Below are 22,383 nucleotides of genomic sequence, written 5' to 3'. Positions count from 1 at the left end.
TGCAAGTCGTCTGTTAAAATAGGCTATATACAGTGCAGGAGGGTGTACATACCCTAAGGGTATTGTGGGAAGACGTCTTTCTTGTTCAGGTTCCAACCACAGCTAACCTGTAGCAGCTTTTCTTTTAATGAATTAGGTTTCATGTGGTCTTTCTCTCTCTGCCTACATAGCTAAGAGTAACTGCCACGTTTCTCTGACACATCTTAATCCTCAAGTGACTTGAACATGGATTTACAACATGTATTGCAGAGTGTCATTTTGTCCATAATAATGTCCATAGCGGTTATTATTTTACTTTGGAAGTACATGGGGAAACAGAGTGTCACGGTCCTGACCTGTTTTCTTAGTTTGTGTATGTGTTAGCTGGTCAGGACGTGAGTTTGGGTGGGCAGTCTATGTTTTCTGTTTCTATGTTGGTTTAAGGGTGACCTGATATGGCTCTCAATTAGAGGCAGGTGGTTTTCATTTCCTCTGATTGAGAGCCATATTAAGGTAGGTGTTTTCACACTGTTTGTTTGTGGGTGGTTGTCTTCCGTGTCAGTATGTTATTTCGTACCACACGGGACTGTTGCGGTGTGTATGTAGTCTGTTCCTGTTCGTGCGTTCTTCGTGTCTATGTAAGTTCTCATGTTTAGGTCAGTCTACGTCGTTTGTTATTTTGTATCATTTCAAGTGTAGTTCGTGTTCGTTTTTCGTCTTGTAAATAAATATATTATGGCATCATACCTCGCTGCACATTGGTCTTCAGATCCCTCTCTCCTCTCCTCGTCTGAGGAGGAGGAAGATTTAGAGAACCGTTACAGAACCACCCACCAAATTACCAGAACCAAGCAGCGGGGAAAAGGGCAGCGAAAGCAACCGCAGAAATCCCAGGATTTGTGGACTTGGGAGGAAGAGTTGAACGGAGAAGGACCCTGGGCACAGGCTGGGGAGTATCGCCGCCCCAAAGCTGAGCTGGAGGAAGCGAAAGCTGAGCGGCGGCGATATGAGGAGGCAGCACGGCAGCGGGACAGGTACGAGAGGCAACCCCAGAATTTTTTTGGGGGGGGGATAGAGAGGAGTGTGGCTAAGCCAGGTAGCAGACCTGAGCGCACTCCTCGGGCTTATTATAAGCAACGCGTCACTGGTCAGGCACCGTGTTATGCGGTTAAGCGCACGGTGTCGCCAGTGCGTGCCCATAGCCTGGTGCGCTATAGGGCAGCCCCCCGAAAGTGTCAAGTGAGTGTGGGCATCCAGCCGGGGCGTATTGTGCCTGCTCAGCGCGTCTGGTCTCCGGTACGCAGTTTCGGTCCAGGGTATCCTGCGCCGGCTCTGCGTGCTGTGTCTCCGGGGCGCTGGGAGGGTGCAGTGCGTCCTATGCCTACGCTCCGCTCGTACCGGGCAAATGTGGGAGTGGAGCCTAAGGGAGAAGTGCGCGTAGTAGGCACTAGATCTCCAGTGCTCATCCACAGCCCGGTTCAACCTGTGCCTGCACTCTGGAGGGTACGGGCTGGAGTAGTATGCCAGCCTGGGGGAGTGGTGCCAAGGCTGCGCACCAGAGCTCCAGTGCTCCCCCACAGCCCGGTCCTTCAGGTGCCTTTTAACATCAAGCCTCCTGTAGGTCTCTCCAGCCTGGTGGGTCCTGTGGCAGCCCCACGCACCAGGCTGTCTCTCCGTCTCCTCCCTACAGGTGTGCCCGTCTGCCCAGCGGTGCCTGAACTGCCCGTCTGCCCAGCGTCGCCTGAACTGCCCGTCTGCCCAGCGGCGCCTGAACTGCCCGTCTGCCATGAGCCTGCAAAGCTGCCCGTCTGCCATGAGCCTGCAAAGCCGCCCGTCTGCCAAGAGCCTACAGAGCCGTCCGCCAGACCGGAGCCGCTAGAGCCGTCCGCCAGACCGGAGCCGCTAGAGCCGTCCGCCAGACCGGAGCCGCTAGAGCCTTCCGCCAGACCGGATCAGCCAGAGCCTTCCGCCAGACCGGATCAGCCAGAGCCTTCCGCCAGACCGGATCAGCCAGAGCCTTCCGCCAGCCAGGACCAGCCTTCAGAGCCGTCCAGCCAGGACCAGCCTTCAGAGCCGTCCAGCCAGGACCAGTCTTCAGAGCCGTCAGCGAGCCAGGATCCGCCAGAGCCAGCCAGCCAGGATCCGCCAGCCAGTCCGGTGTTGTCCCTCAGTCCGGAGCTGCCGTCCCTCAGTCCGGGGCGGCCCCTAAATCCAGCGGGACCCATGTCTAGGGTTCCCAGTCCAAGGTCGGTGGCGAGGGTCGCCACTTTGAGGAAGACACAGAAGCGGGGATTTATTATGGTGGGATTGGGACAGCGTCCGGAGCCGGAGCCACCACCGTGGTCAGATGCCCACCCAGACCCTCCCCTAGACTTTTGGTGGTGCGTTCGGAGTACGCACCTTGAGGGGGGGGTTATGTCACGGTCCTGACCTGTTTTCTTAGTTTGTGTATGTGTTAGCTGGTCAGGACGTGAGTTTGGGTGGGCAGTCTATGTTTTCTGTTTCTATGTTGGTTTAAGGGTGACCTGATATGGCTCTCAATTAGAGGCAGGTGGTTTTCATTTCCTCTGATTGAGAGCCATATTAAGGTAGGTGTTTTCACACTGTTTGTTTGTGGGTGGTTGTCTTCCGTGTCAGTATGTTATTTCGTACCACACGGGACTGTTGCGGTGTGTATGTAGTCTGTTCCTGTTCGTGCGTTCTTCGTGTCTATGTAAGTTCTCATGTTTAGGTCAGTCTACGTCGTTTGTTATTTTGTATCATTTCAAGTGTAGTTCGTGTTCGTTTTTCGTCTTGTAAATAAATATATTATGGCATCATACCTCGCTGCACATTGGTCTTCAGATCCCTCTCTCCTCTCCTCGTCTGAGGAGGAGGAAGATTTAGAGAACCGTTACACAGAGCAGTTATGGACATTTGCCACCGGGTCCTTCACTAATTCCTCTTCTTGGTAACTTGTTACAAATGGATCTGAAACGACCGGACAAGTCCTACATGGAGGTCAGTTAAAAGCCACAAGCTGTCTGATTTTCTCAGTCATAGATGGAGCTATGGAGGCAAGCACTACAGTCATAGATCAATATGATAGTTTTAATAATTTGAAGCTGCAGTATACATTGTTTGCAGGGTTGGGGAGTAACTGATTACATGTGCTGTTTTCAGTTACATGTCGTCTGATTACAACAAAAACCAACTGTAATCAGTTACGTTACCACCCAAATTATTGTAATCAGATTAGAGCAATTTTTGAAAAACGAGCAGATTAATTATTGGTTTACTTTTAAATTCAGAAAGGATAAATGCGAGAAAAAAATTACATTTGTTCCCCCCCCAATGACATTAAATTCAGCGTTTAAAAAAGGCAAAAGTTTAAGTATGTTCCACCTGAGCAAGTGGAACAATCAGAGACCAATATGATGACACACCAAATTTTTATATGTTTCTATTGCCTCTTAAAGGGGCAAGTAATCCAAAATGTAACTGAAAGTAATCAGATTATGTTACTGAGTTTGTGTATTCCAAAAGTTACATTACTGATTATAATTTGGGGCAGGTAACTAGCAACATTCAGAAAGTAACCTACCCAACCCTGATTGTTTGTTTAGAGACAATGGGATTAAATAGCCTTATTTGGGGTTGTGAGAGGATAAGACAGTTGTACTAAGATCATGAAGCAGTTATAAGTTATATTCTTCAAGAATCAATGGTTTCCTCTCACCTCCTCTCATCAGCTCAGTAAGAAATACGGCTCAGTGTTTACTGTGTGGTTGGGCCCCAAACCTGTAGTGGTGGTCTCTGGCTATCAGGCCATCAAGGAAGCTCTGGTAGACCAAGGAGAAGAGTTCAATGGAAGAGCCAACCCTGCCATTACCCTGAAACTCCTTAACGAGCACGGTGAGTGAAATGAATGGAAGAGGGATGGTGTGACATACATGTGTCATAGTCAATCTGTGTGAAAATTGACTTTGCTTTAAAGAGGGTACTACTGTGCTATATTCATCCTATCTGTCTGTGCCTTTGTCTTGTCGTACTCATTAATCTAGGGGTGGGATCAAGTAATGGGCAGAGATGGAAAACTCTTTGCAGCTTCTCCTTGATGTCCCTGAAAAACCTCGGAATAGGATGCAGGAGCCTCGAGGAGAGGGTCCAAGAGGAAGCTAAGAGTCTAGTGAAAGCCTTCAGTGAATATGGAGGTATGTTGTTTTTGTCTGTGACATCTGTTTGTGTGTGTGTGTGCATCAAAAGAGGCTGCTGAGGGGAGGACGGCTAATAATAATGGCTGGAACAGAATAAATGGAACTGCATCAAAGACATGGAAACCATCTGTTTAGTGTATTTGATACTGTTCCACTAATTCCGCTCCAGCCATTACCACGAGCCTGTCCTCCCCAATTAAGGTGCCACCAACCTCCTGTGGTGTGCATGCATGCGTATTTATGCTTGTCTGCTGTCTCTTCCAGATTCCACTGTGAACCCCAAAGAGCTCCTGTTCCATACTATCATCAACCTATTCTGGTCCATAGTCTTTGGGCGCATGTTTGAATACAACGCCCCAGAGTTTCACATCTTCTACAAGCCTGTTTATACATACTTCGACATGCTAAAAAGCAAAGTGTCAACGGTATGGTAGCACATGCAGTGCCTTCAGAAAGTATTCACACTTCATGACTTCTTCCACATTTTTTTTGTGTTACAGCCTGAATTAACACACCATACCCCATAATGTCAAAAGTGGAATTATGTTTTATACATTTCTACAAATTAATTAACCTCTTAAATGTAAAGTACCCATATTTGGGGACCCTATTAGATTTTGTATTAAATTCAGTCTGATATGAGAACGGTAGCCCCTATCTGCAAAAGCAGGGTGTCTGCGGAAAGCTGAATATATTGGCTATTGATCTGGTCCTTAAAATATGGGTATGCGAATGTATAAGGGCAGGCTGAGCCAATGACCTAATTTCAAGATGGCTGCCACCTACATTCTGGTTAGCGTTGTGGAGCATAAACAAAATAAACACGGAATACGTCGATTCACACCGAAAGCCGGGATTCCACAGATCATGAAGATATATTCTTTGTCTGCCTGTGACCTACCGTTATTGATCACCAGCCCCGAGAGTCAAAATGTTTATTTTACACAACCTTTTCACCAAACATCTTACAAGTTATGCTTCGATTTGGTCTAGTAGACAGAACTCATTTGGCAGGCGAAAACCTGAGAACAATCCAACCAGGAAGTGGGAAATCTGAGGTTTGTAGTTTTTCAACTCATTGCCTATCGAATATACAGTGTCTATGGGGTCTTATTGCACTTCCTAAGGCTTCCACTAGATGTCAACAGTCGTTAGAACCTTGTTTGAGGCTTCTACTGTGAAGTGGAGGCGAATGAGAGCTAAATCAACCATAGGCCTGCCAGAGTGCCATGAGCTGATCACGCGTGCACACGTGAGAGCGACCTGCGTTCCATTGCAATTCTAAAGACAAAGGAATTCTCCGGTTGGAACATTATTTTCAGATTTATGTTAAAAACATCCTAAAAATTGATTCTATACATCATTTGACATGTTTCTACAAACTGTAATATAACTTTTTGATCTTTTCGTCTGAACTTTCGCCTGGACTTGCCCGTGCCTCGTGAGTTTGGATTGTGAACTGAACGCGCTAACAAAAGGAGGTATTTGGACATAAATGATGGGCTTTATCGAACAAATCAAACGTTTATTGTGGAACTGGGAATCCTGGGAGTGCATTCTGATGAAGATCATCAAAGGTACGTGAATATTTATAATGCTATTTCTGACTTCTGTTGACTCCACAATATGGAGGGTATCTGCATTGCTTGTTTTTGTCTGAGCCGCGTACTCAGTTTATTGCATGGTTTGCTTTTTCCGTAAAGCATTTTTGATATCTGACACAGCGGTTGCATTAAGGAGAAGTATATCTATAATTCTGTATATAATACTTGTATCTTTTATCAAAGTTTATTATGAGTATTTCTGTAAATTGATGTGGCTCTCTGAAAATTCGCCGGATGTTTTCGAGGCACAACATTACTGACCATAAAGCACCAATGTAAACTGAGATTTTTGGATATAAATATGAACTTTATTGAACAAAACATACATGTATTGTGTAACATGAAGTCCTATGAGTGTCATCTGATGAATATCATCAAAGGTTAGTGATTAATTTTATCTATATTTCTGCTTTTTGTATTTCTGCTTTGGCTGGAAAATGGCTGTGTGTGTTTTTGTGACTAGGCTCTGACCTAACATAATCATATGGTGTGCTTTCGCTGTAAAGTATTTTTGAAATCGGACACGATGGGTAGATTAACAAGAAGTTAAGCTTTAATTTTGTGTATTGCACTTGTGAATGTATGAAAGTTACACATTTCCCCAAAATATTTTTGAATTCCGTGCGCTGCCTTTTCAGCGGAATGTTGTCGAGGCAGCCATAAGAACATTTTATATATTTTTTGTGTATATCTTTTAATTTTATATTGTTTTTGTAAACAGTTCATTTGTATGTGGGACCAATACATTGGATATGCCTAGGCTAAACGTTCAGGCACTTTGGAGAGGTTGAAAAAACACTTGGATATCCCCTGTATGTCCCCGGACACCAACACAATGTTTGAGAGAGGCTGATGTTGTAGAAATTTAGTTTTTATAGTGAACAATAACTTTTAGGCACATCCAGTGTGCAAAAACAGTGCAATTACCACATTCGGACACTTTGGAGTGGTCTGGATACCCCATAACACCACCACAATGTTTGAGTGAGGTTGACATGGTAGAAATTGTTTTTATACTGAACAAATAGCATTTAGGGATTGCAAATATGTAATAGCACTGGTATAATCTAATTTACAGACATATACCATTTTGGAGAGGTTTAGGTACACTTGGAAACGACCCGTGACCACAACTGACACCACTTACTAAAACATCTGCCCATTTCTAGTTGTTAGGTCTATCAATCACATTTTTTTTCTGATATTGTTCACATATTGTGGAAGCCGTCTGATGTCTTTCCAGCTCTGGGCATCAATAATTCACTTATAGCTTGTCAATGAAAGATGACTTTCAATATATATATATAAAAAAAAAAACTGTTATTTTATATGTGCTTGATCTTGTGTATGCTGAACTATAACTCTTATCTATCTTCTGATAATTTCCTCATAATCTCCCAGATGTCTTCTTTCCAAATATACCACGTTTTGGCATGTCAGAATCGTGTAATTACATATGAATAGCAGTTACTTTTGGGTATGTCTATTTAGGCGGAAACCTACATTTTGCCATTACATTTGAGGTTAAACATTAAAAGCTGAAATGTCTTGAGTCAAGTATTCAAAAGCCTAAATATGTTTCAAGAATAAAAATGTGCTCAACAAGTCACATAATAAGTTGCATGTACACACTTGTGTGCAATAATAGTGTTTAACATGATTTTTGAATGACTACCTCATCTCTGTACCCCCCGCATACAATTATCTGTAAGGTCCCTCAGTCGAGCAATGAATTTTAAACACAGATTCAACCACAAAGACCAGGTAGGTTTTCCAACCGAGGGACCTTACAGATAATTGTGTGTGTGGGGTACAAAGATGGTGTAGTCATTCAAAAATCATGTTAAACACTATTATTGTCCATGCAACTTATTATATGATTTGTTAGGCAAATTTGGACTCCTGAACCTAATCAGGCTTGCCATAACAAAGGGTGAATACTTTTCTAACTTAGACATTTTAGTTCTTTATTTTTTATTATTATGAAAACATTTATTGAATGTTCTTTTCACTTTGACATTATGAGGTATTTTGTGTAGGTCAGTGACAAAGAAATCACAATTGTATCCATTTCAATCCCACTTTGTAATGCAACAAAATGTGAAGAAATCCAAGGGGGGTGATTTCTTGTGATATGCACCATAGGCCTGTTATTTATCTACACCTGCTCTTCCAAAGCATGGGTTGATTGTGTCTTATAAGCTTGCCTGCCAAAATGGATAATGATAACAAAAGTATAACAACCACCCTTTCCTTCCCATGTTTCCTATGTTGCTCCTCTTCCAGCTGTACAACATTTCCCCCAGAATCGTTGAGTGCTTTCCAGGAAAACACCAAGAGCTGTTTAAGGCCATAGACAAGGCCAAAGCTTACATACGACTGGAAGCAGATCGTCGCCTTAAAAGCCTGGACACCTCTAACCCCCAGGACTACTTTGATGTATTCTTGGTTAAAATGCTGGAGGTAAAACAGTGGAATTTAATGTTAAACCTCTTACAGTATCAAAAATATGTAATAGCACCAACTAGCCACCAGAAGGCACTGTTTTCCTAAATATATGATCAATGATTACTCGTGTCTGAATCTTTTTGCAAAGTCTAACGTTCTCACAAACCTTCTCATAAATCTCCTATCAGTGTATGATTTAGAGGTATCTTCCAAATTTCCTTAGGAGAAAGATCAGCCCGGGACTGAGTTCAACTATGACAACTTGTTTCCGTGTGTGTGGGATCTGTTTGCTGCCAGCACAGAGACCCTGTCCTCCACCCTATCACACGCCTGTCTGATGATGATCAAGTACCCTGACATCCAAGGTATCCTCTCTTCTGTATCACTGTTATTGAAGTTATACTAAGTTATTGCAAATATAGCAAATAATACTGCAACCCAACTTAATGGGCCAGTTTACAGGACGCAGATTAAGCCTTTTCCTGGACTAAAAAGCACTATAATGAATGGAGATTCCCTATCGAACATGTTTTTAGTCAGAGGAATAATATGGGTCTGAAAAACCAGCCAAATAAGAGCTGAAACAGAGTTTACATTACAGAGCATGTAAGCAGCACATACATGCTGGCATTTCTTCATTCCCAATACACTATAAACACTGTATATAAACATACATGACATAACCCAAATGCTATGAACGTCTATGACTGTCTCTCCTCCTCAGAGAAAGTTCAGAAGGAGATAGACGAGTTGATTGGCTCGAACAGAGTCTCCACGGCTGACGACAGACGTAAGATGCCCTACACCGACGCTGTCATCCACAAAATTCAGAGAAGTATGAGCTCCCACTGCTGTCCCTCACCAAATGACCCGAGACACAACGTCCCACAACTACCACATCCCAAAGGTGACCACCATTTCTGAAAACTTATCCCAAACGTCTATTATTTTGACTTGTTAAACCGCCAATCGTTTTATGTAAGTGCTCTTTTGTAATTCTTCCAGGGTACCACGGTGTTTCCACTGTTGTCCTCTGTGCTGTTTGACCCCAAACTGTTCAAGAAGCCAGATGAGTTTGACCCAGAGAACTTCCTGGATGAAAATGGACGCTTTAAGGAAAACAATGGATTTCTTGCTTTTGGACTGGGTAAGATCATGCTACAAGTGGCTAATAAAATAATATGAGACTGTGAAAACAAGAACCACTCCGTAGTAGCTCTCAGAGAAAAAGCCTCATCATCACACAATATACATACACATTGCTAACATCTTGTTTGATATGTTTTGCACATAAAACAAGGCCAATGTGTTTATTTGATTGATTGATTTTTTATTTCACCTTTATTTAACCAGGTAGGCCTGTTGAGAACAAGTTCTCATTTACAACTGCGACCTGGCCAAGATAAAGCATAGCAGTGCGACAAAAACAACACAGAGTTACACATGGGATAAACAATCGTACAGTCAATAACAAAATATAAAAATCTGTATACAGTGTGTGCAAATGAAGTAAGGAGGTAAGGCAATAAATAGGCCAATAGTGGCGAAGTAATTACAATTTAGCAATTTACACTGGAGTGATATGTGCAGATGAGGATGTGCAGGTAGAAATACTAGTTTGCAAAAGAGCAGAAAAACAAAAACAAATATGGGGATGAGGTAGGTAGTTGGTTGGATGGGCTATTTACATATGGGCTGTGTATAGCTGCAGCGATCGGTAAGCTGCTCTGACAGCAGATGCTTAAAGTTAGTGAGGGAGATAGAAGTCTCCAACTTCAGTGATTTTTGCAATTCGTTCCAGTCATTCGTAGCAGAGAACTGGAAGGAAAGGCGGCCAAAGCAGGTGTTGGCTTTGGGGATGAACAGTGAAATATATATGTGTAGGTTTCAGTCCCAGGATTGTAGGTTGAGTACTGAAGGTAACCTCTCTTATTGTCCCTCAGGAAAGCGGTCCTGTCTGGGAGATGGAATGGGGATTCCCAGGATGGTGCTCTTCCTATTCTTTACTTCCCTTCTTCAGCGCTTCACCTTCAGGGGCACAAAACCTCCAGAGGAAATTGACGATACTGTAGTATCCTACTTTATTGGCCGCCTGGCGCGCCCCTACACCTGCTATGTCAAACTCAGGACAGCAAATATTTAATTGATCAAACAACTTTTAATCTTGATGAAATTCAATGTGATTTATTTTCTGAATAAGGAGGCTCAACAGCAAAGTGGTCATATCTGTCATTATTAATGTCTATTTTCTTGTTCGATACAACAACAACAAAAACAGACAAATACTTAAACTGGCAGATTAAGAATAATTTAATTTAAATTACTTGTGAAAATAACAAACATGTACATAAAAAGTGAATAAAAATAGTGTCCATTCATGTTACATAGCCTTATACAGTATGTGAGATTTGGTGCTGTTCTTTGTACTGTAATTGCCCCGTGGTAACATATTCACACACAGTGAAGTATCACTTGAGTGTCAGTGCACCCAGTTTACCTGTTGACAGGTACAGTATATAGAACATGTCGAGTTAAGTCAGAAGGTCTTGTCCGTTTATGTAATACGTTCCACCCATGCCACAATGGACCCAATGCATTATGGGTCCAGGGTGACAGTCCAGTACTAACTCACTGCATGGTTCTAACGTAGGCATTCATGGAATCCACCACCCCTTGACCACAGTTTTACTGTCCACTCTCTAGATCCAGGTCACGGCACCACTGTAACACATACTAGCAATGCTAACTAACTCTATGCTACATCTGATCGTGTTTTTTTATTGAAGAGTCCATGTCTGACATAAGCAGTTTTACAAACAACACAATATGTTGTAATGATGGCCAAAGAAATGACATGTGCTGTTGCCAAAGGTACATTATACAAGAAGATATTTGTGAAGTACAACGCTCTGTTTGTGAATGCTATTTCAGAATTTGTGAGGTTCAGCCAAGCCACTTTGGAAATTAAGATATTATCACACACACACACACACACACACACACACACACCATTCGAGTAATGATCTATGCACCCAGAGGCATCGAGACAAGTACCAGTAATGACCCTAGTAGGAATACTGCTAGTGAAAAAAAATGTCAGTTCATTTGTATGACACTGAGAGATGGATGGTGGACATGCTTGGGTAATGGGTTGGTCCCATTTGGAGTGTATGGGAAGACAGAAATACAGGGAAGTTGACAACTGCCTGGTTTAATTGCCTACAGAACCACTGTTCAACCGGTGGATAGCCATTAGGTGCAATATGACCCTCAAATGACAAACCGTAAAATGAGTTGAGGGGCTCTGGACACTCAGACAGATCCATACACACCGAGTAGTCAAGCTATATCTGGAGAAGTTAGGGTTATGCTGTGTTTTAGATTGAGACCAGTCTTTAAATAGGAGTAGGGGATTGTTAGCTGGGTTCGCACAAAAAAAGTGGCCTTTAGCGAAACTCATATTGGGTGATTGGTATTTCAAATCTTCACTAAGGGTGAGTGTGTAATCAGGGCAAAATATTTTGTCACAGATTCCAGCCTGGAGAACTGAGTTTGTTGCATCCTTCCACAGATATATGTAATGTAACAGACATCTTCACACAGGATGAACAGAATGGATCCTAGCTTTGCAAACATGCTGTCAGACACATAGACCTACATACCATCACCACACATACAGTAGAATACTTGTGTAATTTGTAGCTGTGGGTTATCATGTAGAGAGCCATTTCCTATTGCACCATAGTGTTTAGGCCACATGGCAGCAGGGGTACTGGGGACTGGGACCTTAATTCCCAGAAGCAGAAGAGACATTCCCTCTAGGCATGTTACGACCTGTGTTCAGGGGAATATAAAACTGTCAGCTGGGTGGTAAGGGGATTTATAGTTAGTCTGGAAAACCTACAAGAAAAAACTATTTGTGGAGGGTAACAGGCTACCAGAACTCACCCCGATAGAGATCATTTGCATTTCAGATTGCATAAGCCTGTGATAAATCGAGAAGATTAAAGAAGAAGGTGCCACAGACTACGCCATTCCAGTTATCGTCTTTTAATTTGCATGTAGATACAGTGCTTAAAAGACCTCTGGATTACGTTCACCTTCCATTCTGTGATAGTGAAAACTACGTTAATAGGACCTTACAAATAATTCAACCCATTTTGACAGTGCAGTAAAGAAACTCCCCTTCCCCCACTGACATCATTTGAAGAATAAGTGTCTTGCCAGTTATCTTCCACATAGGGCATGTAATCATAGAATCCATCTTTCTAATTTGCAGAAGTCTGCCTCACACACAGCAACCACCATGATAGTAATGTGCCTGCCTTGAGGTCTACGATATTGCGTAAGCACACGTTTCCTTTGCTCACTGTATTCAGTTAGGCCTATAAGGTTGCAGTAAATGTATGACTAGTTAGCGATGTTAAACGATTGGGTGAGAAGAATTCAAAATACAGTGTTGCCAAGGGAAACCATAGTGTTTGTGTGGCTAGCTCACTGGGGAAGACAATATTGTTTTTTACTCACCTCTTGCCTTCTCTAAGTCCCTCACTGAGTTTGTCCAATACCAACATATAAACACACTATTGTTAGAATTATCCATTGCACATGAAAAGACGGTCCACGGTTGGCACATAACGTTTCCATTTTGTCCACAAGTAGAGCAAGAGGTAGAAAACAAAAGAAGCAAACCCCCAAAACAGTCGAATCAGAGCAGATCAAGGTTGGACGGTGTTCATTTCCTTATTGAAGTAGCTTTCCTCAACATCTGGGAGTCCCATAGGGCGGCGTACAATTGGCCCAGCCTCGTCTGGGTTTGGCCGGGGTAGGCTGTCATTGTAAGTAAGAATTTGTTCATAACTGACTTGCCTAGTTAAATAAAGGTTAAATAAAATGTAAAAAGTTAATCTAGGTCGATTGAGGCGATATTGCACTTGGGATGGGTCATCCTATCTGCCACTGAAAACCTATAGGAGTCACAACACACAGCCTGATTGGCCAGTGCAGAAAAAACATTCTGGCAATCATCCAATGAGTCCCGGATCATGTTCACACAGCTATTAAGACATGGGTTCGATGAAACACCAACTACAGTAGGCCACATAGATCTGGAAGTACACCACTGAAGCAGGCAGGTTGTCTGCTTTGGATTCCACCCACTAGAAATTACAAAGGTAGCCAGCTAGTCGTTAGCCCCCTCACCGAGCCACTCAACAGTAGCTCTCAGAGTATTTGATGGCTCCCTCTCCACCCCCGTTTCCCAGCGGAGCTCCATCAAGGCCATTCAGCACCTGCTTGCGGGCGGAAATGTAGCAGTAGGCCTTGCCCTTCTTGGCCCCTGGGTGGTGGTGTGGGTGCGGGTGAGGATGCGGCCCCGAGGCGGAGGCATCCGAGAAGAGGTTGTGGGTATCCTCCTGTGGACAGTCAGGCTGGCAGGGCGGGTCGTGGTGGCACTGCCCGCCGCCGGTGCCCCCCTGTGGCGTGTTGCTGCCGGTGTTGCGAAGGTCGTCCAGGACGGTCATGCCCAGCTTCCATCGCTGCCACTTCTTCTTTATCTCTGACTGCACCTGGGATGGAGAGAGATGAACAAGGGAAGGTAATGAGTTTTTCCTGACCTTATGATCTGACCAGGAAAAACATTTCACAATACAAATTGTATCTAAATTTGATCTTTATTCTCTTTAAGCACTACAGTATGTAGGCTACCTCAACCAAACTAGGCCATATCTCAACAGGAAATACATCAGACCTTTCATGTCACACAGGGGCCTAACCACTTCTTGACTCTAGACATGGCTGGACCCCTCAGTGACATCCCCGTTGCCCTGTGGACTTAGGTAGTGAGTTTCTCTGTGTGACAGCTAACCCACAGTGACAGGGTGACATACCCAGCAGGTCACAGAAAGCGCTGGCTTCTCATAGGAACAAACAGAGACAAACGTGTCGTAAACTCAGGTGTTTGCTACGGATGTTCAAGTGCACTCATTTTGCACTTGGCTTTGTTGAGAGCACACTTCACTTCCTTACTCACCTCTTTATTGACGAAGCAGTACAGGATGGCAACCAGTAGACCCTGTGGGATGAGAGAGTGAGAGGTATCAGAAGAAGAGAGAGGTAATCAATCTTCCCCATCTAACACATACAGTACCAAACAGAAGCACCACAGAGAGAAAGTTCATGGAGTAACAAGCAAGGGACACATGCACACTCACTCACACAGCATGCATACCCAAACACCCCCCATATAGACGAATAACTTTTGTATCTCATCATATTACCTGGAAAGAGTTGAAGAAAAGTTCAAAGAAGAGGTTGATATTTCGGAGGACGCCCTCGGTCTGTTCCTCTGACATCACGGCAAAGACAACCTCATGGATGCCGAGGAGAGGGATGAGGGTAAGAGTGGACTTTGCCAACCTGCACACACAGAACATCCTTTACAGAGCCAAGCAAGGGCAACTATTAGAGGTCTGTTTGGTCCTATATGGTGAATCGCTTTCATCAATGACATCAATGGATGGTTCACTTTTCACACAAACACATAAAACGCCAAACAAAGGAAGCCACAACTTCCACACCTGGACTCAGAGCAGGAATGTTAAGTAACGGCTTCAAAGCATCTTGGGAAATCAGAAAGGCATTCTCTTCCCATGACTCTTTGGTGGCTCAGAATCAGTGCATCAGCTGCACCTGTGCTTAGATTCCAATTAGACTCATGTTATCCAGCGTGCCTCGAGGCCAGGCTTAGGCCAGAGGATTATGCATGCAACTGGTCTCTTGGATGTGGCTGGTTTCCTAAAAAAAAGTCTATACCGTCTCCAAGGACCACGGCTCCCAATCAAAGGATGGGAAGCCCCCTTGAACACCACAGAAACATCAAATGATTCCACAGCTCCCTTTACTCTGTATACCATAAAGGGCTAGTAGAAGTGCAAGTTAACTTAGTGATGGATTATTGAGGTGATGGGTGTCAACGGAGTTTGAAGCAAAAAAAATTGTGTGGATAGTGTTATGTCATCATAATGTCTGCTGACTCGCACAAGAGTAGAGTCCTTGTGTGTTTAGGCTGGAGGATAGGTGACAACGACGCTGTCAAAGGTACAGTAATGTTCCGTGAATAGGACAGTGTTTGTTTTGTGTTTTTACTTTGATCTGCTTTTATGTCATTCATGGATTAGAAGCTGCTTAGAAATCTTTCTTACCTGAATTTATAATCGGTGTACCTCATTTGGTTTGCCTTTAATTTGGAGACAAGGATCTGTATGATCCGAATAAATATGAAAAAGTTGACCTGGAATAAAAAATAAAGATCAATAAAACACAATCGACATCAAACCACCAAGTATTAGCTTTATTAATGTCAGAGAGAATAAAAGGATGTGTATCCAAAAAGGTCTGTTCTGTTCTCTGGCATTTCAGTATTATATAAGAAAAGAAAACAAGGATAACTGCTACTGTTGAAGCAGGGTGAATGTTTGAGTTCCAAAGTCAGACTGCAACATGTTAGGGGTATTAACTGCAAAGTTCAGGTGACAGAGTGCAACTGCACGTCATATTACGTGTGAACTACTCCTATTTACTTAACCTTTATTTTGACAGGCTGCCATGCTATTTTACAGATGAGCCTTGTAATTATAAAAATATACACATCAATACAATATGAAAAGTAAAACAGAGATAGAAAACACAGTCTATGTCTGACATTACTAACTATGTCAAAACATGTCAGGCATTTAGTCCTTAAGGAAATGTGAGAGTTGTGGGACAAATTACAAATCATCTGTGACAGGAGAATCCTCATCTCTTCTGGCATGTTGCTTCTGATGCAAAATACCGTAGGAAAAAAATGATATTTTCTTCCTCTCAGAGTTTCACCGAGAGACGCTAATTAAACACTCTTTAGATCAAGCTTCAAGGAACATGTTAAGTGTTACTAAGAAAAGAAACCAAGTGACATTCATTTCGTCTTCTGGGTTGATGAGTCATCCATTCATTTTAATGTACAGTGCATTCCGGAACCAAAACATGCCCACTCAGCTTTCACATTCGCACAATTTCCCCAGGCTTGTCACGGTCTGCTAACTTCAAAGAGACAAGACTGCAGGGGGAAGAGGAGAGGAGCGGTGGGTTGACGAATGAGTAACCCCTGGACCCCCATTGCTTTAGGGCACACAGCACAGTCGACACACACACACGTTACACACACTCACCAGAATGGCCAGGAGGATGGGTGTGCGGATGATCCACCAGTACGCCATGTTCTCGTTGATCTCCCAGCACCTGGGAGGAGATATGTCACAATCTCTCAGTCGGAATTCTGTTTTTAGTAACAGATGATGAGGAAATAAGATTGAATGGAAATGAGAGGGACTCACCGTGCATTCTCATACAGGTACCGCACTATAATCCAGGGGACCACAAATAACACTGGGGATCCTACACACAGTGTCATAAACCCATACATTACTGTCAGGAAACAGCATTTACATTATTTATCATGCGTGTGTGTGTTCATGTGTGAGTGCATGTGTGTGTGTGTGTGTGTGTGTGTGTGTGTGTGTGTGTGTGTGTGTGTGTGTGTGTGTGTGTGTGTGTGTGTGTGTGTGTGTGTGTGTATCTACCCCAGCCGATGAAGAGGTATCCGCAGAAGTAGCTGTTCTCTGAGAAGACCATGAGCACCAGCAGGTTGTGGAGGTACAGGCCCTCCACCAGCAGCCAGTAGTAGTTAGCCCCCACACAGTACTGCATCAGCACCTGGGCCACACGGCAGCCAGACAGGGCCTGGGGGCAAAGGTCAGGGGTCAACTGTCAGGGGCGGAGTTCAAGGATGGCTGTCTAATGTATGAGAGACGAATTGTGTCTTTAAACGGTACGCTTGAGTGTGTGTGTTTCTGTAACGTGCATTAGTGTGTACTGCCTTTGGTTCTGACCTTATCACTGAGGACGTTGGACACGTCTCTGTTGTCTCTGAACTCTGGGGTGTCCCTGGTGAGAACAGCATCTCTGGTGAGGATGGATATGGCTCGCAGGATGAAGGACGCAAACAGATTGGTGTGGATATAGTTCCTGGTGCACCTTAGTTTCCTAGGTTACAACACTTGACAATGAGATTACTGTATCACAAAATGTCATGTACAATTGTAGGATTTTAATTTGATCACTCTTTTGTTGATGAGAATTTTCATGCACAGCAGGAGTGTATTCAAAGTTTAAAAAGGCTTCTAAAGTTTGTAATTTCCACTTAAAAATTTCAGAATTTGCCATAACAAGAAATATCCATGAATTATAATCAACATAATTCACATTTCCTGTTGCTGCAAGATTATCTTCATGCTGTAGCAAACTGGCTCAAATTAAGATCCTACATCTGTATGATTTACCTTCACCTAATTCACATCAGGTGACTAGAAGGGAAGCCATTGCCTTAGTCCAAACAAACAGTCCCATAGTCAGAGTCAAATCCTGACATATAAATATGGACTGTATGATGTTTATGACTGTGGTCAAAGCCAGTATTTACCTGAAGATGAGCAGTATGATGAGGGCCAGGGAAAGGCTGGCCAAGGACAGAGAGTAGCCCACAGTGTACATCACCCGGAAGTAGGCCAAGATCACCATCTGGTTCTCCTGTGGACACACAAAGACCTGCACTCAAATCCCAAGTAGACGAGGGAACATGACCCTGTTTTCACCTATAACTCACTGACTCTATTGTTGATGTGCTGTGCTGTACTAATGTCCTGTCCTTTTGGTAGAGTGCAAACAGAGACAAATACAGACAAAGCAGATGCACTGACCGCAAAAAGTCTTCTTGTCTTGTTGCCTATTATGCCTTGGAAAATGTTCATAAACACTTTAATGATGCTCAGTACACTATAATAAACTCCTATTAAAAATGCATTCATGTACACTCCAGGCTTATGAATATCACAGATTGGAACATGTGAGAGTAACAGGTGTCAAACAGTGATGAAGTGGAGTGTAAATGCACATTTACTCACCTATCGTGGAAAAATGCATTGGAAATATAGGGACTGTTATTTAATTCACTGCGAACGGCGATCAGCGTTTACCAACCTATTTTTCTTATCATCAGGGAGTCTGGCTGCAGACTGGAGTACATTTCAGCTGTGGGGCCAATGAGGCAAAGCAGCGTTGCATCATTGGTTGCCAGCAAAAACATAACCCCTAGGTGACGGCTGTCTCCCTCTTCATAAAGAGAGGACTGTGTGTCTCTCAGAGCTCACCCTCATACTCTGAAGCCCTGGCAGATCTATAATCCCGGATGTAGTACTGACTGTAAGGATCTGTATTTATTTTCTTAGTCAACCTTGTGTTCTGTTTCTTTGTGTTCTTGAACGTAGCCCCGTCTTTCATTTGTGTTCATTGATTTCACCTGTTAGTTACTCACCTGGTCTCATCAGCTCCTTATTTAGTTCAGTTCCTTCTGTTTGTGCCTTTCTGAGGTATTGTTCGTTTCGACTCTACTAAGCCTTTTCCTAGCTCGTTTGTGAGAACCAGTTATAGCCTTCAGTCCTAGTTTTGATTCACCTGCCTGTTTGCCTACCTGTGTGTGACCATTGCCTGCCTGTGACCATGACTCCTGCCTTCTGTGAAGGCGAATAAACACCTGCCGCGCTCTGCGCATGAATCTACACCTTTTTCTTCCTGAGTATTCATTACACTGACTAAGTAATGACATCTTTTCTATTGATGTAGTAAATGGACCATTCATTACTGAGCTCGTAATGGACTGCAGCACTAGATGTGAAATTAAGAGAGGGTAAGGAGGACGCGAGTTGAGCATGCTGATAGGGATGATTGGAAGTCAACACGAGGGGACAGCAACTGCTGCTGCTAGCCCACCTCAACATCCATAAGCAATCAGAGCATTCGGGCATTATCATAAAAGAATGGCCATTCTGGTAATTGCATTTCTATGTCCCCTACAGGTGGTATGCCATTGGAATACCTACTCTATTACTCATTGCTTTTTGAATGGATATTTGGCTATGAATTAGTTAACCTCTCAAAGCATCTGTCATTACTTGGAGGCTACTGGTGAAGTTTTCTAAAAATCACATACAGTAATTAAAAGCATTAACCCTTTGAAAGTATCTTGTTCTCCTCTTAGCCATGTGTGTTATTATGTATTCTGAGAAGAGGGTCTATTTCAGGAATGGTGCATGATGGGTATTACCTGTGCTACCTGCTGGTTATTGTCTGCGTTGCACTGGGAGTGGTCCCTCCATGTGCTACTGGTGTTGTTAACGGCCCACTGGCCATCAGGCCCACACTCCCGCAACACATACCCATTACGAACTGCACAGACATGGGGAGGGAGAGATGAAGGAAGAAGTCAAACAGATGAAACAAATTAAATTCTGTACATAGACATTAAAACCAGTAGATGGTGAAAGCGCTGAAGTCATCCACGTATTCCTATGGAAAACTCCCAGGTGACGCATGAAGCCGGAACGATTTGAATTTGAAGCGCGCCATATTGCTGAATAGGACTGAATGGCACCCCAAAATTGCTAGGCATCATGGTGAAAATATCTGTAACTAGCATAACTAGCAAAGGATCATGGTCGATGTAGTGGTTTTCATCCTGCATGAGAGACACCGGGCGCCGTCTCGTAGCCTGCCCGCCCATGATTAGTCTGTGTCCGCACGTGGTCCTGTGTGACGACAAAATGTATGTAGCAGTCAGAATGGATCACGATTTAATTAAATATTGCGATTTGTAGCGGACTTTAAAATAATTGACAGTGGGGATCAAACTTGATCATAATAAACACATTTTAGAGCACAAAATGGCCGGCAGTTTTTTTGGGGGGGTGGCCGATCGTGTAATTTATGTAGGCTTTCTATGGCAGACCAGAGGCCTCATTTATAAACCGTGCATATGTACAAAATATAGTCCAAAATGAGTGTGCGCCAGTTTTCACACAAAAGTGGGCATTTATTCAAATTTTACTTGACACGAGAATGGGTTTGGGACCACACTGCCATTATACCGCTCAGGAAGGAGACGTGTTCTGTCTCCTAGAGATGAACGTACTTTGGTGCAAATCAATCCCAGAACAACAGCAAAAGACATTGTGAAGATGCTGGAGGAACAGGTACAAAAATATCTATATCCACAGTAAAACAAGTCCTATATCAACATAACCTGAAAGGAAGCTCAGCAAGGAAGAAGCCACTGCTCCAAAACCACCATAAAAAAGCCAGACTACGGTTTGAAACTGGACAAAGATCACACATTTTGGAGAAATGTCCTCTGGTCTGATGAAACAAAAATAGAACTGTTTGGCCATAATGACCATTGTTATGTTTGGAGGAAAAAGGAAGAGGCTTGCAAGGCGAAGAACACCAACCCAACCGTGAAGCATGGGGGTGGCAGGAGGGACTTGTGCACTTCACAAAATAGATGGCGTCATGAGGAAAGAAAATCTCAAGACGTCAGTCAGGAAGTTAAAGCTTGGTCATAAATGGGTCTTCCAAATGGACAATGACCCCAAGCATACTTCCAAAGTTGTGGCGAAATGGACCACAAAGTCAAGGTATTGGAGTGGCCATCACAAAGCCCTGATCTCAATCCTATAGAAAATTTGTGGGCAGAACTGAAAAAGTGTGTGTGAGCAAGGAGGCCTACAAACCTGACTCAGTTGCACCAGCTCTGTCAGGAGGAATGGGCCAAAATTCACTCAACGTATTGTGGGAAGCTTGTGGAAGGCTACCCGAAATGTTTGACCCAAATTAAACAATTTAAAGGCAATGCTACCAAATACTAATTGAGTGTATGTAAACTTCTGACCCACTGGGAATGTGATGAAAGAAATAAAAGCTGAAATAAATCATTCTCTCTACTATTATTCTGACATTTCACATTCTTAAAATAAAGTGGTGATCTTAACTGACCTAAGTCAGGGAATTTTTACACCGATTAAATGTCAGAAATTGTGAAAAACTGAGTTTAAATGTATTTGGCTAAGGTGTATGTAAACTTCAGACTTCAACTGTATATGCAGGGGTGCAACTTTTAGAATTGGGGGGACATCATTATTATATATTTTTTAATCTAGTTGGATAAACACTCCAAACAGCCTACCCGACCGCTCGGAGGCATCTGCATGGTCCTAAAGCACATCATTGTCTGTTTTGTATGACATTACAATAATAAAACTGGGGGAAACAAAAATTAAATTTCATAATGTGGGGGGGGGGGGGGGGGGGGGGGGGGGGGACATGTCCCCAGTGAAAGTTGTGCTCCTGGCTATATGTATAGTTATAGGCAGGACAGTTTATAATACCGGAATAGGCTACAGTCAAGTTTAACAGCTGATCTTTCTGGCCGTGATTGGGAGTCCCATAGGGCGGAGTACAATTGGCCTAGCATCGTCCTGGTTTGGCCATGGTAGGCCATCATTGTAAATAAGAATTTCTTCTTAACTAACTTGCCTAGTTAAATAAAGGTTACATTGAAGTAGGCCTATGAATCAAGTTTCACATTTTAATTGTCACTTGCACATGTACAGTCGTGGCCAAAAGTTTTGAGAATGACACAAATATGAATTTTTACAAATTCTGCTGCCTCAGTTTGTATGATGGCAATTTGCATATACTCCAGAATGTTATGAAGAGTGATCAGATGAATTGCAATTAATTGCAAAGTTCCTCTTTGCCATGCAAATGAACTGAATCCCAAAAAAAACATTTCCACTGCATTTCAGCCCTGCCACAAAAGGACCAGCTGACATCATGTCAGTGATTCTCTCGTTAACACAGGTGTGATTGTTGACGAGGACAAGGCTGGAGACCACTCTGTCATGCTGATTGAGTTCGAATAACAGACTGGAAGTTTCAAAAGGAGGGTGGTGCTTGGAATCATTGTTCTTCTTCGGTCAACCATGGTTACCTGCAAGGAAACACGTGCTGTCATCATTGCTTTGCACAAAAAGGGCTTCACAGGCAAGGATATTGCTGCCAGTAAGATTGCACCTAAATCAAGAATTTATCGGATCATCAAGAACTTCAAGGAGAGCGGTTCAATTGTTGTGAAGAAGGCTTCAGGGCGCCCAAGAAAGTCCAGCAAGCGCCAGGACCGTCTTCTAAAGGTGATTCAGCTGCGGGATCGGGGCAGCACCAGTACA

General features: G+C 43.3%; 1 protein-coding gene and 1 pseudogene across 1 annotated transcript in view; one reads left to right on the top strand and one right to left on the bottom strand.

The window, feature by feature from the left end:
* The first annotated feature begins 213 nt into the window (after positions 1-213).
* LOC129832249 (cytochrome P450 2M1-like) lies at positions 214-10,370 on the top strand (annotated as a pseudogene).
* Positions 10,371-10,519: 149 nt separating this feature from the next.
* LOC129832241 (glucagon receptor-like) overlaps positions 10,520-22,383 on the bottom strand; it is a 37,777-nt gene continuing 25,913 nt past the window's right edge. Inside the window, exons 5-14 of the mRNA XM_055896166.1 lie at positions 19,428-19,549; positions 17,748-17,854; positions 17,158-17,311; positions 16,849-17,008; positions 16,603-16,663; positions 16,438-16,507; positions 15,430-15,518; positions 14,506-14,644; positions 14,259-14,300; positions 10,520-13,794 (exon numbers count right to left, since the gene is read on the bottom strand). Coding sequence (XP_055752141.1) covers positions 13,438-13,794; positions 14,259-14,300; positions 14,506-14,644; positions 15,430-15,518; positions 16,438-16,507; positions 16,603-16,663; positions 16,849-17,008; positions 17,158-17,311; positions 17,748-17,854; positions 19,428-19,549 — 1,301 coding nt within the window. The 3' untranslated portion in view covers positions 10,520-13,437. The remainder of the gene's footprint in view (positions 13,795-14,258; positions 14,301-14,505; positions 14,645-15,429; positions 15,519-16,437; positions 16,508-16,602; positions 16,664-16,848; positions 17,009-17,157; positions 17,312-17,747; positions 17,855-19,427; positions 19,550-22,383) is intronic.

This window comes from Salvelinus fontinalis, chromosome 33 (assembly GCF_029448725.1).
Source record: "Salvelinus fontinalis isolate EN_2023a chromosome 33, ASM2944872v1, whole genome shotgun sequence".
In the NCBI taxonomy this organism is placed as follows: Eukaryota; Metazoa; Chordata; class Actinopteri; order Salmoniformes; family Salmonidae; genus Salvelinus; species Salvelinus fontinalis.
Note: the sequence above shows the minus strand (reverse complement) of the source record. Positions and strands in the feature narration are given on the sequence as shown.